Source organism: Ciona intestinalis, chromosome 2 (genome assembly GCF_000224145.3).
Source record: "Ciona intestinalis chromosome 2, KH, whole genome shotgun sequence".
NCBI lineage: Eukaryota > Metazoa > Chordata > Ascidiacea > Phlebobranchia > Cionidae > Ciona > Ciona intestinalis.
In genome coordinates this window covers 6,875,508-6,891,471 of record NC_020167.2, presented here as the reverse complement: position 1 = coordinate 6,891,471, position 15,964 = coordinate 6,875,508, and the positions used below count along the sequence as shown (strand labels likewise).

At 35.5% G+C, this 15,964-nt stretch overlaps 4 protein-coding genes across 5 annotated transcripts; 2 read left to right on the top strand and 2 right to left on the bottom strand.

Annotated features, from left to right (window-relative positions):
- Positions 1–380: 380 nt before the first annotated feature.
- Positions 381–4,860, bottom strand: tram1/2 (translocating chain-associating membrane protein 1/2). Of its 2 annotated transcripts, none has more exons than XM_018816637.2 (10): positions 4,657–4,860; positions 4,361–4,451; positions 3,904–4,013; positions 3,458–3,574; positions 3,118–3,207; positions 2,633–2,757; positions 2,153–2,263; positions 1,921–2,064; positions 1,576–1,731; positions 381–1,333 (listed from the first exon to the last, which is right to left on the bottom strand). In XM_018816637.2, the coding sequence occupies exons 1-10, from the start codon at positions 4,777–4,779 to the stop codon at positions 1,318–1,320; spliced, it is 1,083 nt and encodes a 360-aa protein (XP_018672182.1). In that variant the 5' UTR covers positions 4,780–4,860; the 3' UTR covers positions 381–1,317.
- A 1,152-nt stretch (positions 4,861–6,012) lies between these two features.
- On the top strand, positions 6,013–8,796 carry LOC100187299 (3-oxoacyl-[acyl-carrier-protein] reductase FabG-like). Its single transcript, XM_002131438.5, has 7 exons — positions 6,013–6,122; positions 6,385–6,518; positions 6,573–6,707; positions 7,041–7,137; positions 7,190–7,300; positions 7,370–7,406; positions 7,461–8,796. The coding sequence occupies exons 1-7, from the start codon at positions 6,086–6,088 to the stop codon at positions 7,678–7,680; spliced, it is 771 nt and encodes a 256-aa protein (XP_002131474.1). The 5' UTR covers positions 6,013–6,085; the 3' UTR covers positions 7,681–8,796.
- Positions 8,797–9,431: 635 nt separating this feature from the next.
- Positions 9,432–12,323, top strand: LOC100177074 (serine carboxypeptidase 24). The gene is made up of 6 exons (XM_002131409.4): positions 9,432–9,916; positions 10,218–10,360; positions 10,420–10,847; positions 11,022–11,199; positions 11,428–11,504; positions 11,848–12,323. Exons 1-6 carry the CDS (start codon positions 9,456–9,458, stop codon positions 11,989–11,991), a joined length of 1,431 nt encoding a protein of 476 aa, XP_002131445.1. The 5' UTR covers positions 9,432–9,455; the 3' UTR covers positions 11,992–12,323.
- On the bottom strand, positions 12,249–15,861 carry LOC108950918. Its single transcript, XM_018817172.2, has 9 exons — positions 15,312–15,861; positions 14,761–14,993; positions 14,443–14,523; positions 14,082–14,174; positions 13,929–14,022; positions 13,686–13,841; positions 13,291–13,425; positions 12,774–13,021; positions 12,249–12,661 (listed from the first exon to the last, which is right to left on the bottom strand). Exons 1-9 carry the CDS (start codon positions 15,427–15,429, stop codon positions 12,299–12,301), a joined length of 1,521 nt encoding a protein of 506 aa, XP_018672717.1. The 5' UTR covers positions 15,430–15,861; the 3' UTR covers positions 12,249–12,298.
- Between the last annotated feature and the right edge of the window lie 103 nt (positions 15,862–15,964).

The following is a 15,964-nucleotide window of genomic DNA, read 5'->3' as shown; positions in this document are numbered from 1 at the left end:
ATGATATACGTGACTCAGAATCACGCTTCAACAATCCGGCTTGCCGCAACATAACAACTACACTCACCCCACTGAAATTTGACTCCGCTGGTTCTGTTATTTAAAGTTATTTCAGCTCTAGCTCGCCCTCCAGTGATTAGATTGTTTTATTATTTCAACCGCTTGGAAACTTTCTATATTTTAGAACCAGACAACAGACCGCGAATAATACGACACACATAGAAAAATATCTACTGTTTGTCTCAGAATGATTGCACAAATTGTAGGCTAAATAAATGCACAAATTTTCCATTTAAAACCAGTTTTATCAATTAATTTTTAGCAATTTTAAAAACACTTTTGGTATTTAACTAATTGTGTCAAATAAAACAGTACAAAAGTTAAAAGCATTCCTTCCACCTGCTTTATTCAATCATAACTCCATCTCAACACAAAAATCTACAGTCAAACAAGAACAAATGGACCGATGCCAAAAACGCAAGTAACGATTGACAGTAACCTAGTCAACTTCCGGAAAAGGAATTAAATTTACATGATAGTGGGCAGGGCTTCCTGTAACATATTTACATAGTCAAAACCAGCATGCAATTCAATCTAAGATTTGGCAAAAGTGCCTAAAAGCAAACAGACTGGGGTCAGCCGATAGCTTTGAAAAGCAAACTAATTAACGTGAACAGGCGAAACATACAAATACAGCAAGATTTCATATAAAACAATAGAGCAAAAATCATGTGCAGTAAATTTTGATTGTTTTGCAAAACTGATTGAACTGAAAAAATACAAAATATGAAAAATTGGGTTCTGAAATTGTAAATAATTTCCCAGTCTTCCTTGTGGAATCAATAGACAGTTATAATCCTTGTCAAATCAAGGAAATTAAACTGAAGCAGGAAATCCTATGTTAGTGTGAGAAGTGGTATCAGCCATATGGTATGCAGGCACTTGCTGTTCATTTGATTACGTAGGCCAAATTGGACGGTAAAACGCATATTGCAACGTGGTGAAACAGAATAACATTCCAAACCAACAGAACTATTTGTTGCAGGACAATTTGCAAGGATTTTACTCAAGACTCATACCTAAAAATGCTTTTCAAACAAAGTGTTGAAAATTTTAATATAAGAAGTTTATAACAGGATGCAACATTGGAAATTGCCGGTAAAATCCACCATCTAAGATATCACCCACCAAATATTATCGTCCGCAACATGGAAAAACACAATTGAAGTAAAAAGCTTTTTAGTGAGTTAAAGGGGGTTCTTAGATTGTTAGTTTTTCTTCACTTTCCCCTTTCCACCAACACCATTGCTTGATTCTTCACTGTCTTTTTTTTCTGTTAACACAAATAAATGGATGAATGATATTTATTTTCCTAGAATGGCAAAGAAACTCCAACCCAGTGATCACTACTGGGTTGTCCAAATTATCAGCAATACCTAAAAATATAGAAAAAAAATACCACCCAAAAAGTACAAAGTAACATAAATGGTAACTCGTACGCCGGCACGAGGTGTATGAAACACCCATATTTTACTAGCTGTCGTTTTTCGCCCCCATGAGAATTGTTTATTCAACTTACGCTTTTTGCCCGCAGGCTTAGGCTTAGCTGTGGTAAGAGCAGCTGCCTTCTTCTTAAGCTCTCTCTCCTCTCTTCTTCTCCTCAAAATAAGTTGGTTGTACGGCCACATCAACCACAGTTGCAAGAAAAACAAACTTCCCAAACAAATCATTCTATGAATAATAAATTTGGGATTAATATTAACAAGATCTCTTCAAAGGCCTAACAGCAAACGACAAAACAATCTCAAAACTCCCCTTAACTTTATTTTAGAAATAGCTTTTGAAATACATTATACTTAAATTCTGGCACCACCAATAATCATACCCATTTAAATTTTTTTCTTTAATTTTCCCTCTCACCTCACAAAAAAAGAGTTAAAACTCCCGGTTGCGAAATCAACTCCTTGAACTTCAGCACGACCAAGTCCCCAGTAGAAAGTAAGGAAAGCAATAGCAAGAATCAAAACTCGAGCGATTGGGAAGACAACACGCCAAATGGAGAATCTAAAATGTGGTAGTAGTTAATGTTTTTATTTTATTAAGTTTTTTTTCGATCAATTATAAATAACAGCAGCTAAAAAAAGATTCTTACCCAAGTTCAGCCCATTCATTTTTCTCAGCAAAGTAAAGAAGCCTTGAGCCATGGAAGACAGCTTCAGCAATAAAGTGCAACAAACCAATGACCATTCCAATCCTCCAGAAACTGAAATAAAAAGTATTTTATATCTTGATTTACAATCTTTAACAATGACACATAGGCGTCAATCCTGGGGTGGCAGGGAAGTCAGGCTACCCCATTTTTTTCATTGCATTAATGAGTAAACAATACAACCAATAAGCTAGATTTGTTTCACAGGAATGAGGATCCAACTATTCTGACTCCCCTTTTTATTTACAAGTTTGACTCTTATGAGTATACAGTATTGAACCTGAAAATAAATACACTGGAATTGTGGAATATCATACACAATGAAAGGCTGTTATTTTCTAAAAATAACAATAATACATAAAAACAGTCTATAGTATAAAACAACAGAAAAACAAGAGTATAGAACTTTTTAGTCCCACTTACTGTAAGAAATATGCTCCAGCAATAAAGACAAGGTGCAGGGTATAATATTGAATTCTGTTTGGAATCTCATCCTTTCTTGCCTTCTGAAAGTAAAGCTCAGGATACATATGTACCCAGTATGCCATCTGTGGATTATTGTAAAACATATAAATTTATATTTAAGGTGTAATTAAATCTGCGAATCTGACCCTGATCCGGTTTTCATAGACTAGAGTCAGGTTATTTTAAAAACGAGACTGACGATTCTATTTAGGAGAAATATATTTATTTTATTATACGAAAGGTTGAACTTGATTTTTGTTTGTTATGTTTTTGTAGCACCAGATCATTATTAAAGTTATATTTTGCATTAGATTTTCAAGCAGTTTATTATAATTCATATCAAACAATAGAAAAACACACAGTTTTAAGCTCAACGCAGAAAAAATACATATATATATTGGAATATGCAGCGTAGAAATTCAATATGGTTGCTGATATTTTACCTGAACAAGAAGGTATAGCTTGGTCTCCCAGTGAATAACTTTATGTGGATAATCTTCCCATAACATGGATATGTCTCGGAGCATTCCATTCTGAAAAACATAAAAACATGAATATATTTTATGTGGGTCTTTCCCTTTGGACAGAAGAGTTAACCTGTTTCTGTCAAACATGATATCAGTCAAAAACATTTTTTGGCAAAAAAATTGTAACAATGTTTATTTGTCATATTCAGGTTGAGTGTATTGGAGTCAAACAGTCAATAAACTTTTTAGTTTTAAGTTTATTTTACATTTATGTAAAAGAGTGAATATAGTTTGTTTGATAACCACCCCACTATACCTTGATAAGTAAATGAATTGACCAACCAACAGAAACAAGACACCAAATAAGCAATTGGCCAGATTCACTAAATCGACTGTTCTTTGTTTTTGACAAATGAAGTTTCTTTGATATTTTCTGTGAACCAACAAAAAATAAAAAGTTTGGATACAGAATATTGATTCTAGGCACATGCATTAACTTAAATTAGGTGTTAACTATCTATAACCCTACAGCTATAAATACTTTTCGGTCGAGAATACTAACTCGACATATATTCTAAACTATTTAATGTGAGTGTGGTCCTAGCACATCATGGGACCTGACATTTAAGCCAGCGTTGGCCCTTTAAGCCAACACCAAGTTGCTGCCATTTGTTAAGGTAAAAATTATATCCCTATCTTTGCATTTAATGTAGGAACTTCAATTTAAATTTCACATACATCAGTCACAATACATATACATACATCAATCACATATTCTTGGATAACAGCGTGTACAACTGCCAACATCATCGCTTGGAAAATTACAGTAAATATATCCAGTGCACCTCGCTCAAATTCAACAGGAAAGGAGTCTGTGCAATAATTAGATACGTGAACAATATTTATGACATAATATTAAAGCAGTTACATGAAGTACAGACAATATTCTGACATTGCAACCTTATGAAGGGCGTATTAAAAACATGAGACAAAAACATCTCTTAGATTACATTAACCCCCTTGATGGATTAACATAGAATAGTTTACTTTGAAAGCTAAACATTGACCTTAATAAATTAACAATGATTTTTATGCCTGAAAAATATTTTTTTGCAATATAAAATACTACGATTTGAACAGGACATGTTCAACACAGAGTTTGATGCAAAATGTCACAAAACTGAAACTAAAAGTAAGTTTAATGTTGTTTTAATTTCACCTTTCCCCACTGCAGGTTCAAGGACGCCATCTTCATTCTTGACCAAACCATGTTGAAGAAACACAAACACTCGACTCACTTTTGCTGTCAACTGTAAAGTGAAAACACAATTTATTTAACAGGAATAAAACCGCAGTATAACACCAAACATATCTTAAATATATTTATAGTTATTGGTTAATCTTGATTACAACATACACAAATCATTAGTATTGTCTGTTTATATATAAAGTATTTTATAAATAGTTGCACTGTTTTTAAAGTAAGCAATTAAACATATAACTTAGTAAACTTACCTCAGAAACGAGGCCAAGAACAACAACGATAGCAATGCAAGCCAATATATCAGCATGATTTTGAATGACAAACTCATGGCTCATAATAGGCGGGCTCTTTGGCTTTTTACGTGGCATACCCATGATTCTAGACAAGTGTGCAAATCCGACGGTTTAACAACTGCCTGAGACCTGCGAAAAACACAAAAAAAGTTACAAATTAAGGAACTTAATAGCTTACAAACTTTAAAAAACACATAAAGCAGATTGCAGACTGACCAAACAGTAGCCTATGATAACACTTCTATTCCTTCCTTTAACAATCTAATGTATATAAAGAAGACTGCCAGATTGCTAAATCCCACCAACAGCAGACGCAACGCAGTTTCCGATCAGCTGGTCGACACGTAAGAAGGAATGGCATTAGCGTGAAAATCTGCGATAGCAATCAGTTAGATTTTAATCTTGCATCGCAGGAATTCACCACTGCGGTAACGTGGCATGGAAATAGCAAACTACATTTTTTTAAAACAAACGAGCTGAACGCTTTACTACATTTTATTTTTCACAAACTCCCAGGTACAAGTACTGTGACTACAATCCTGGCTCTTTGCAAAGATAAACTTCACTTAAACATATTCTATGACAATTTTCCATTGTAAGGAACAGCATCCCACACTAATGACCTACCTACTCACAACTTTACAAATAATAAAAAAAATAATAAAAAAAAACTTTGCTAGAATGCGATCAGACTGTTAGTGACTGAACAGCCTACATGGAACTTGGTTTACAGTGACAATAAAATACAAAATATGCCTGTTAATTGTAAGAATCCTGAAAAAGAATACCAAGTTTCCGCTTTCCAACAACGGCTCTTAATTGCCCAAGGAAGCAAGCAAAGTAAAACAAAAAGATTGGAAACACTTAAAAAATATAACGTTTATTTAAACACAAGAAATATATGCACGGCGTTGAAATCAGAACAACTATACGAATATGGTAATACTGAAGTAGTGATCATGTCATTGCATTAAGGTTGTTGACACTTCATCAACGACGTCCACTGCTGTGTACAACAAGCGACATAAGTAGCATTTTAGCCGTGTTAACAGGTTCTTAAAATAAAAGCTATATCGTGGTCTCGCTTTACACATTTTATACGCACGTTTGCTATGAAACACGGACCAAGCCAATATATGTATAATGCGTTTCCTGAATAAGCTCTTATTGGTTGGGCGTAACGAATCAACGTCACGTTTGCATTGAAAGAAGTAACCTATATATGCCTCCAGCAATACAACCGAATTTTGTCGGGTGTCAGTCTGCATTTACTTTGGTTGTTCGTTTCGAGTTATATTTAATGTTGGCATGTTAATTTGTTATCAAATTGTTGCATTTTGAACAGGGTTCTGTTTAAATAAGTAAACTGTAAGTATTATAAGTTATAATGGGAGAGTTCAACGAAAAGGTTGTCTTACTTACAGGTGAGTGAGAAAAGCAACTAAATTGTATAATAGAGTGGAGTAAGAGAATACCGTAAGTAGCTCCCTAATCCCATATTTCTTAATCATGATTGAATTAAGTAACAACCCTCTTTTTGGAGTAACCAGAATACGGTTATATAGTAATGTGAATATTCTTTGTTTATTTCTACCAAATGTGACAAGAAATAAATACATGTCCCATCTTTTACCCAACCCTTTCTTTAAAAGATTTGTGTTAAGTTACTATAGTCGTTTTGTGCAGGTGCATCTAGTGGTATTGGCGAAGTAATTGCTTACACTTTTGCAAAGAACGGAGCTTCTCTATCTCTGTGTGGAAGAAACCCGGATAATCTAAATAGAGTGGCAGACAAATGTAAAGTCGAAGGTGCCAGCAAAGTAATGACAAAATTTGTGGCTTTGGAAAACTATTACATTTATTACACAATTTAGGTGATTACAATTTGTGCTGACTTGGTTAAACTGGAAAATATGAATAGAATGGTGGAAGAGACGGTTACAAAACTTGGTCAAATTGACGTACTAGTTAATAATGCAGGTTTTGGGATTCTTGGTACAATAGAAACTGTAAGTATTTAATTCATTTAATAAATTGTATATGTATATTATCGGCCTTTTGTGGCAGCACTCAGTTTGGTGTTATTTCCTATAGTTTTCATACTCCGTTACAACCACACTCTATCTATAGAGTAGTGGGGGGAGATGGGGCACCTTTAGCATATAAAATTCAAATATTCTAAACTTGATTTAAACATTTAACAATAGTCCATGGGATTCGTGAGTATACGGTCTTATACTTATACCTTGGTTGATCTTGTTTACTACCAAATGGGACAAGAAAATAGAATGAAAATGTGTCGCTTTCCCCCCTACCATATATGAAAATATGTCTATTTCAAGGCAAACATAGAAGACTTTGATAAAATTTTCGCTGTGAATGCGAAAGCACCTTTGTATCTTACACAGTTATGCATTCCACATCTCAAGAAAACGAAAGGTAAAATTAAAATGTTAAACACTCAATAGTGTGACTACTGTTGATTTTACAGGTTGTATAGTTAACGTATCTAGCCTTGTAACTACAGTATGCCTCACATATTTTCTGCAATATGCGATGGCAAAATGCGCGACGGATCATCTGACAAAGTCTTCAGCATTGGGTAATTACTTGCTAACACACCCTTCGGTTAACTGTGCAATTTTCTAATGCAATTGCATTGTTTTTTAAGAGCTTGCAAAGTACGGAATTCGTGTGAACGCCGTGAAGTAAGTAAAAATGCACTTAGTTATAACCACCGTGTTTTAACGTGTGTTTTTTAGTCCTGCTGTTACGAAAACCGACTTCTTTGAGCGCATGGCTGGAGAAGATATGGCTAAACAGATTTTTAAGGATCACAACTTATTGCACCCACTAGGTGGCAGTTGTTTGGAATCAAGCGAAATAGCTGATATTGTTCTCTTCCTTGCATCTTCGGGTGCAAGGTCTATCACTGGTACATGTCTTCCTGGGGATCGGGGTAGAAATGTTCTCGGTCATTAAACTTAATTCAAACTGCATGCGATATGCTTTGACTTTATAGTATTGTGTGATACGGGGATAATTCCCACCATTATGTTATAATATCTATATAATACTATGGCCGACTTACATTGTATTATACGAAATAGTCATCAATCCAGCTTCCTATTATTGTTTAGTACACCGCTAAGTTATAATCTTTATGTGGTTATTTATGTTCGTCGCAGACATTCTATTTAAATAACGCCAATGAGCCCTTGTAGCATTGTATAGTACTATTGGGTAAGATGGGACGCATGTCACACATACTATACCCAAATCTGGATCGTGAAACAGTTAACAACGGTCTATATATTGGAATCGTGAGGATGCAGTTTTATAAATGTTTTAATGTTCCTTGTTCACAAATGGGACGAGAAAATAAAATGAATAGGTGTCCCATCTTCCCCTACCTTACTTTATATATCGTCAAATACACAAATCAACAATAAAAATATACTGGTGTCGCGGTTGACTGTGGTTCGAGCACAGATATATATATTTTAGTTTATCCAAATTTAAATAAAGCATACAAATCGAATATTAAACTGCCGTGTTGCGTAACTGTGTTTATTTTTGAGCGACACATCCTGCGTGTACAAGGAAATGCTATGATATTCTGTCATTCTTTGGTGTAAATTAACTCTTCCTTGTTTTGTGTTTGCGCACATGTTTCACGCTATAAAAGTCCTTCTATTTTCTGTGTTATTAGGGCAGTAAAAACACTTTTATACTCGTGCTGTCCTCACGTTTGTCCCTAGCCTGATATCGCTTGTTTGTCCGCTAATAAACTGAGTTGTCGACCTAGTGTGTTATTGAGTCGTTCCGTTAAGAGGGGTTCAAGCCTTGAACTGACTACCGCATCTCAACAGTTGGAACATCTCGAGTCGTGAATACAGGATAAACAGAATGGCCAAATCTGAAAATGAAGGTTTCAGAATGGCCGAATCTGAAAATGATTGTTTTCATGGAATAGTCTTCCATGAGATAAAGTAGTATCCAACCATCATCAAGCTACGAACAAGCGTGAAGACAGCAAGAGTTTAAGAAAGCTTCTACTGCCCTCACAACACAGAAGATAGGAGAGTTTTTATATTATAGCATAAGCATATGTGCGAAATTAATAACAGGAAAGAACGTTTCAATGTTTTACACCGAAAAGTGGCGTCAGTTCGCCGAACGGGCTGTTTTTAGACCTATAGTTTCCTGCACTCGCAATCATAAGCACAGTGCCAGATGTAATCATCACGCAACACGGCTGTTTAATATTCAATCTTTATTCACTAAGTAAATTTGGATAAACTATAATATAAATCTGTGTTCGAATCACAGTCAACCGCTACAAAGTCATCAGTGAGTGGTAGGGTTATTGAAATTGGGTAAATTAAAAATTTTGTCTACTGACATGTTAAATTTGATTATTATTAATCTTGATTTCTATTGCTATTGGTACATGTCTAAGGTAGTTCAGTGTGGAGTGAATTAGAAAAGTACATAAATTTGGTTTTATTATTTAATGTTTATTACCTGATTGAATATGCATAGCCAAGTTAAGTATGTTTTCTAGATCTGTGCTGGGAAATTGGCTGATCACTGTATTAGTTTTATCCGAGATAAACATACTGGTGTGTGGTGTTATTGGCAAATATTATGGTTTTGCTGTAAAGAAGGCTATTTGGGTAATAATTAATGTATAATAAATTTAAAAATCCATATAATATATATTTTTGCAGATTTTGTTTTCAAAATAGAATAGCATGTTGTTTGTTAATTTTTTCTCTTTTACATTTCTGTGTGTTTTATACACCGGATGTGATGGCAAAATTATCACTGGTTTACCTGGATTGGAATCTCAAGTCTCTTTTAAACAATATGCTGACTATGTGGTTGTAAATAAAACGCATGATAGACGTTTGTTTTACTGGTTTATTGAATCACAGTCTGATCCACAAAATGATCCTTTGGTGCTTTGGTTAAATGGTGGACCTGGGTGTTCTTCATTTGGAGGTCTATTGGGGGAAATGGGACCATTCTACGTACTTCCTAATATTACTCTTGGAACAAATAAATACAGCTGGAATAAAATTGCAAACATGATTTTTTTGGAATCACCGGCTGGTGTTGGGTTTTCAAAGTCGAACAACGCGCAAGATTATGTTACTGGTGATGAGCAAACTGCTTCTGATTCATTAGAATTTCTTTTGAATTTTTTTAAATCGTAAGTCGCTAGGGTGGTATCTCTTTAACTTTATGATATGATTGTGATTTAGAATTCAGATTTATTGATGATTTTTGTTGCATTAAAACAATATAAGTGCTGTATGCTTAAGCTGAGCTTTGACAGTAAACTGTTCGCGTAATGTTGCTATTACAGTACGCATGTTTCTGTAGATGTATTTTATTATGTTTTCTTAGCCAAGACTAATCATGCTCCAGATAGGTACATCACTACTTCTCTTTGTAATTGCCAGCTCTTCTTACTGTCATTTATGGCTTAATCAAATTTATTTGATCTACAGGTACCCCCACTTTAAAGATAATGAGTTCTGGATTGCAGGAGAGTCTTACGCTGGTCACTACATCCCAACATTAACTGCAAAAATTGTGGAACACAATTCTAAAACAGCAGAAAATAAAATTAACCTTAAAGGGCTGATGATTGGCAAGTAACATAGTGTCAATTCTTGTTCTAGGTAACTATTTATAGTTTTTACTTTTTAGGTAATCCTTTGACTTACTTGACTATTAACAATGGAGGAGTGACTGACTATGTGTACAGCCACAATCTTATTGCCAATGAAACTTATCAAGGGCTGAAGAAATATTGTAACTATACATTTCCTTCTGGTAGCGGTACTGCATATAATAAAGCCTTGTGTAACCAGTATTCAGTGGCTGCTACAACAGAGATGGGACCTCTTAATCCATATGATATTTATGTGGATGTCTGTTTACAAGGAAAAAGTTCGAAGGATGCAATTGCCCTGCTGTCAAGTCTGGCTTCTTCTGAACTACCTGGATCTGTATTTGCAAAACAACGACTAAGTAATTTAGAAGCACATGCAATAGAACAAGGAAAGCTTGGTTCCCCCTACTTTCCATGTCAAGATAGTTATACAAGCAAATATCTTAATGATCCATTAGTACAAGTAAGCTAACTTATATCAGTTTTATATTGTCTTTGTTCATGTATTCGTTAACCATCATGCAGTTTTAAATGGAAATTCACTTCAGTAAAGAGGGTCTGTGCTACTATGCACAAAATTGATGAATTTTTCATTTAAGGCAAATACCATAAAAAATGCAACATAGAATTGTTACAGAGAGCTATCCATGCTGACCCAACAGAATGGACAGATTGCAACGACTTTATCAACCAAAAATATTCAAAAGTTGATTTTGCTCAAAGTATGTTGCCAATATACAAACAGAGCATCCTAAACCAAGGATTAAATGTCCTCATATATTCTGGCGATGTTGATTCTGTCGTACCAGCAACAGGTATGGCTTTTAGAAATTGTAAATTAAAGTTTAAAATAAAGTAAAAAATAATTTATGTTTTAACATCCAAAATTGTATTTTAGTTGAAAAACTAATATATATAATTACATCTTTTAAATTTAAAAACTAAGCTGCATGTTTCATTTTTTAGTTGGTAAATTTATTACTAATAAAGTATGTATGCTTATTACCACAAAAAAGTTTATAAAACACATATAATATTATCAGCTACGAGAAGATGCATTCAGGAGCTTGGTTTAAAAATTAAATCTAAATGGCAACACTGGACTGACTCAAAAAAACAGGTAAAACATTTGAACTTGTTTGATAGCGATTGCTGTAAATTCAACCCTTTACTTTGTTATAGATCTATGTTTATTGAGTTCCTGTAATCCTGTTTTAAGGTTCAGTGCTGCTACCATTGTAGGCTTATGTATCCCTGGGCAAGACATGGCAATTGCTCCAAATCAGTGGTCCCTTATAGGTTGTGTAAATTATCTTTTAAACCTAATTATCCAAAAAGTTACATAGATGGTAATTATGGTAACACGTAAAAACCGACACGAAGTGCATGGAACATATAACAATGACCATGGTTGCCCTGTCATGCAAGTTTAATTTTTCGTTCTGCTTTTATTTCTTGTTTAGATTGGTGGATATACAGAAGAATATGCGGGCCTAACCTATGCAACAGTACGCAACGCTGGTCATGAGGTTCCATCATTTCAACCAATGAGAGCTTATGATATGTTTTCAAGATTTTTAAAATCAAATCATGTTGTTGTAAAATAACTATCATACCTCAACCAAATCAACCGTTTTTCTGTCTTTGTGTTAAAATATATAGGCAATTGTAATATCTGTTAATAGATGAGATAACACTTACGTAAAAAAATATATAATTTACATTATCATAGATTTTATAGGGTATCTATTTATTTGCCACAAATTTGGTATTGCTATTCTATATTTCGCACAAGCCACTTCTTATAAATTATCTGTAAGTGTCTGTGACAGAATTTTTCATATATTATCTTGTTATTATATTAGTATATCATATTTAAATATGACATAATATATTGAATTACAAATACACTCTTTAAGTCATCATGTTTGACTCAGAATTACGTTTGTAATGCTGTACCAATAAGTCCTTTAAGTTCGAAAACCGGTCTTCTGGAGGCGGTGTTCTTTCACTTTCACGGTTTTCCGAATTCAAAGGATTCTCATATAATTCATTTGTTGCCACGTGATTGTTAGAAACTACATTCGTAGTTTGTGGGACGATATGAGTTACCGTTTTCTTGCTTTTGCCGCTTCCTTTGTTATTTGCTACAACAGGTCGCCACGCAGATATATTGGACGAGTGTGGGTTGTCTGTCACACCTTTGCCTTTAATTCTCAAAGGAATAGTTGGAAACTTAAGCTGGCCGTCAGCATTTCGATAATGCTTATCCACAAACTAAAAAAAATAAAATTTCGCTTTTACCATAAAACGATGGACACTGCATCATGATGCAATTAGAAAGCTATAGTTGTCATAGTGACTACAACTTCAGAAAATGTATGTTCACCTGTCTGAGTGCCCATTCCGGGATACCATGCGAGTAGCAATAATTCCTCACTGCCAATGGGTTGAGCTTGGCAGGAAGTTTAGATTTCCTAACCGCCTCCGGTTCTATTGCGCCGTTAGAAGGATGGAAAATAAAATTTCTGGGAATTTTCTCGACGAATGTGTGTCGCGTAAACGTCTCGTTCATTGAATGTCGTTCCAAATCAAGTTCAGGATTCCCGATTTTTAAGCTTCCAAGTGACTCCGATCCTGAAAGAGTTAACTTAACTAACTAGTAATGTGAAAAACACCGCTGAAAAATCATTCCGGCGCGTAGTTCAAAGGATGCCGAAATTCAAATCTCAATGGTGCTACCATTCTATTATGTGTATCCTTGAACAAAGTTACGTAACAGCCATTGCTCCAACCCAGTGACCACGTTTGGGGTGCCCGATATTACGTACGTGGTAACTCGTAAACAGGCACTAGCAGCCAGGCGCATGGAACAGTATCCCGTCTTCCCTCAATACTATATATACCTTGTATCCATGACCAATCTTCATTCAAAGACGTGTTCTTTGGTAAATTGAGAATATACTTTTTGTCAAGACGTGACATTTGGCGATGGCGAATTAAGTTTGCTTGTTCTATTTCATCCTGTTTGTCATTCACCTCTGTGGAAGAAAAAAGTGTATGATGCATGTATCACATATATATAGTAGTGTGGGGAAGACGGGACACCTTTAGCGCACTTTATCTAAATACCTTGAACGTGTTTTAAACAAATAACAACGGTTTATGAGAGTCGTGAGGATACGGTTTTATAATTCTTTGAATGTTCTTTGTTTACTACAAAATAAGACGTAAAAACAGAATGAAAAGTTATCCCATCTTACCCCACCTGGCTATATTTTATATGGAAGATAATACTTGCCTATAAACTGCGACATTGGTCTCCGTGTGGAAGCGAGACTTGGTGACATCGCATTGTGGCGGGAATGTGGTGTGTAGCGAGGCATGGAGAACAAATCGGGTGAAGAAAGCGACATGTTGTAGTGTGAAGAGGTAGCGACGCTCTTTGAACGTGGTCCTTTAACAATTTTAAAACGTGGCAAACAGGAATGAATGTATATAGGTACAATGCTTCGAGGTGAAACAATGAAAGATATTTGTGTACCTGGTGACCGGGTTGAATATGCTCTATCTCTAATTGGCTTCATGTCCACTTGTACTGGATGAAAGTAAACGTTCCCACCATAACCAGGCCATGCCTAGTACAAAGACGTACAGTTAAATTTGACACCAGCATTTTAAACGAAATGAGACAAACCTTAACCGGTTGCATTGGAAGTGGCATATGTTGGTGGACCATGAACGTTCTATCAGGTCGGTGAATGAATGGTGGATCAATCTTTACCTCATCCTATATTAAAATAACATCGGTGTTAGTTGTATGTTATTGTGGGGAAATACGGGACGCCTTTAGCTCGTAATATCCAAGTAGCCTGATCGCGTTTAACAAAGAACAACGGTCTATGAGAATCGTAAGGATACGGTTTTTACAATTCTTTGAATGATCTTTATTTACTACCAAATGGGATGGGAAAAAACAGATTAAAAGAATGTCCCATCTTCCCCCACGCTTATATTTATAAGGCAGGCGTATTGTCAGGTAAACTTAACAAACTTACCGCCTTCTTTTTATTGATTCGTTTCAATTCTGACGTTCGAAGCGATGCTGCGTTCAATGTGTTAGGCGGTGGAAAATGAACCTAAAGAAAGACAGCTGCATGTATTAGCATGAATTTTAAGTTTATATTACATGCTTAAAGGGGTTGTTACTCTTGTAGGCATGCGCGTCCTTTTGGTGTTTTAACAATTAACAACGCTCTTTTCGCGGGGTTAGATTATATATAACAACCAAATTGGACGATGAAAAAAGAATGTACCATCTTACCCTAAACAAATGGGACGATGGAAAAGAATGTTACAACCAAACTTTTTCTTACCCTCGGAGTCATTTTCCAACCGACCATTTTATGTCCCACTTCCATGACGTCATTAGCATCGTCACAGCGCACCGATGACGTAGGTGATGTGCACGGAGTGTTGGTGTGAACTACAGTGTAGTCGTCCTCGTTGGTCATGGTGGACTTGGTCGTCATCGATTTCGATTTTCGTCTGTGTTTTCTGCTTTCTGTTTCGACGACTGGGTCGCCGATGACTGTGTAAAGCTCCGGCACTAAATTAAATTAAATGGAAAAGAGTGTTTATATTGCAAAGTTATGAGTCAACGTCGGCTCCACAGAAAATATCATACGGTAGTAGTTTTGGGCATTGGTGCAATATTGGTTGGAGAATAGCGAAGATCACGTTATTTAAAGAACGAAGAAAAGGGAACGAATAACAAAATACCGGTTGTTAAAACACGCTATGGATAAAAATATGAAAAAGAGTGTCAATTAAAAAGCGTGGCTGTAACTAAATAGAGTTATAATGTTGGCGTAAACAATACAATTCTTCAAACACATACAAATGTTTTACTAGAAGCGGAACTCACCGTCGTTAACACGGGTTGCGAAATCAACTTCTTGAACTTCTGGGGCTTTTCCATGTTTTATTGTCACAACTGGTCTACTGGCTGACGATTCGCGTTTCTGCTTTGCTTTGCCCGTCATTGCAGTTGTATATTGGTTTAGTTAACAGTTTTTTTGCTTTAGTTTCACAGTTTGGGTATACCTGTCGTTTTATTGCTAATTTTCCTTCTCTTTGTTTTTGTATTAATTAACCTGTTCTTCGCTTTTCCATCCGAATGGGTGAATAAAAGTTATGTCAAGACGTGGGAGAACTTACAGACAACAGCAATAACTATTTACCGGCCAAGAAACTCGCTGTGGTAACATTTGTAAGTGAGTAACTTGAGAGATCTCGGTTGAAAAGGCCTTCAGTGTCGTCGCAATTGTCATGTAGCGTATCGATTGCTTAAGTAGTACCCCGGTCTCGCGTATCAATTTTAAGAGAACATAGAAGCATTCCACAGCTGACGTAGCGTTTAACACACGAGGAATAAGTCAAGGATTGGAAAACTAGGTTTTACACCTAACAGCTCTAAGCGGAATTTAACCCAGCAACCAATAACGCATGGGGCAGCGAAATACAACACCCATTTCTAAAAGTATATACCTGACTCTGACAGCCACTTAAACTTTTTAA

Excerpts from the sequence above, each read along its gene's own strand:
- LOC100177074 (XM_002131409.4), top strand. The coding sequence starts at position 9,456 with ATGTTGTTTGTTAATTTTTTCTCTTTTACATTTCTGTGTGTTTTATAC. Across the intron at positions 9,917-10,217 it reads CTTTTGAATTTTTTTAAATC|GTACCCCCACTTTAAAGATA; the intron begins GTAAGTCGCTAG and ends TTTGATCTACAG. Across the intron at positions 11,200-11,427 it reads TTCTGTCGTACCAGCAACAG|CTACGAGAAGATGCATTCAG; the intron begins GTATGGCTTTTA and ends TAATATTATCAG.
- LOC100187299 (XM_002131438.5), top strand. The coding sequence starts at position 6,086 with ATGGGAGAGTTCAACGAAAAGGTTGTCTTACTTACAG. Across the intron at positions 6,123-6,384 it reads AAAGGTTGTCTTACTTACAG|GTGCATCTAGTGGTATTGGC; the intron begins GTGAGTGAGAAA and ends CGTTTTGTGCAG. Across the intron at positions 7,301-7,369 it reads GACAAAGTCTTCAGCATTGG|AGCTTGCAAAGTACGGAATT; the intron begins GTAATTACTTGC and ends TTGTTTTTTAAG.
- LOC108950918 (XM_018817172.2), bottom strand. The coding sequence starts at position 15,429 with ATGACGGGCAAAGCAAAGCAGAAACGCGAATCGTCAGCCAGTAGACCA. Across the intron at positions 14,524-14,760 it reads GTTGGAAAATGACTCCGAGG|GTTCATTTTCCACCGCCTAA; the intron begins GTAAGAAAAAGT and ends GTCTTTCTTTAG. Across the intron at positions 12,662-12,773 it reads CGGAATGGGCACTCAGACAG|TTTGTGGATAAGCATTATCG; the intron begins GTGAACATACAT and ends TATTTTTTTTAG.
- tram1/2 (XM_018816637.2), bottom strand. The coding sequence starts at position 4,779 with ATGGGTATGCCACGTAAAAAGCCAAAGAGCCCGCCTATTATGAGCCAT. Across the intron at positions 2,758-3,117 it reads AGCTATACCTTCTTGTTCAG|ATGGCATACTGGGTACATAT; the intron begins GTAAAATATCAG and ends AATAATCCACAG. Across the intron at positions 2,264-2,632 it reads GCTGGAGCATATTTCTTACA|TTTCTGGAGGATTGGAATGG; the intron begins GTAAGTGGGACT and ends TTTTTATTTCAG.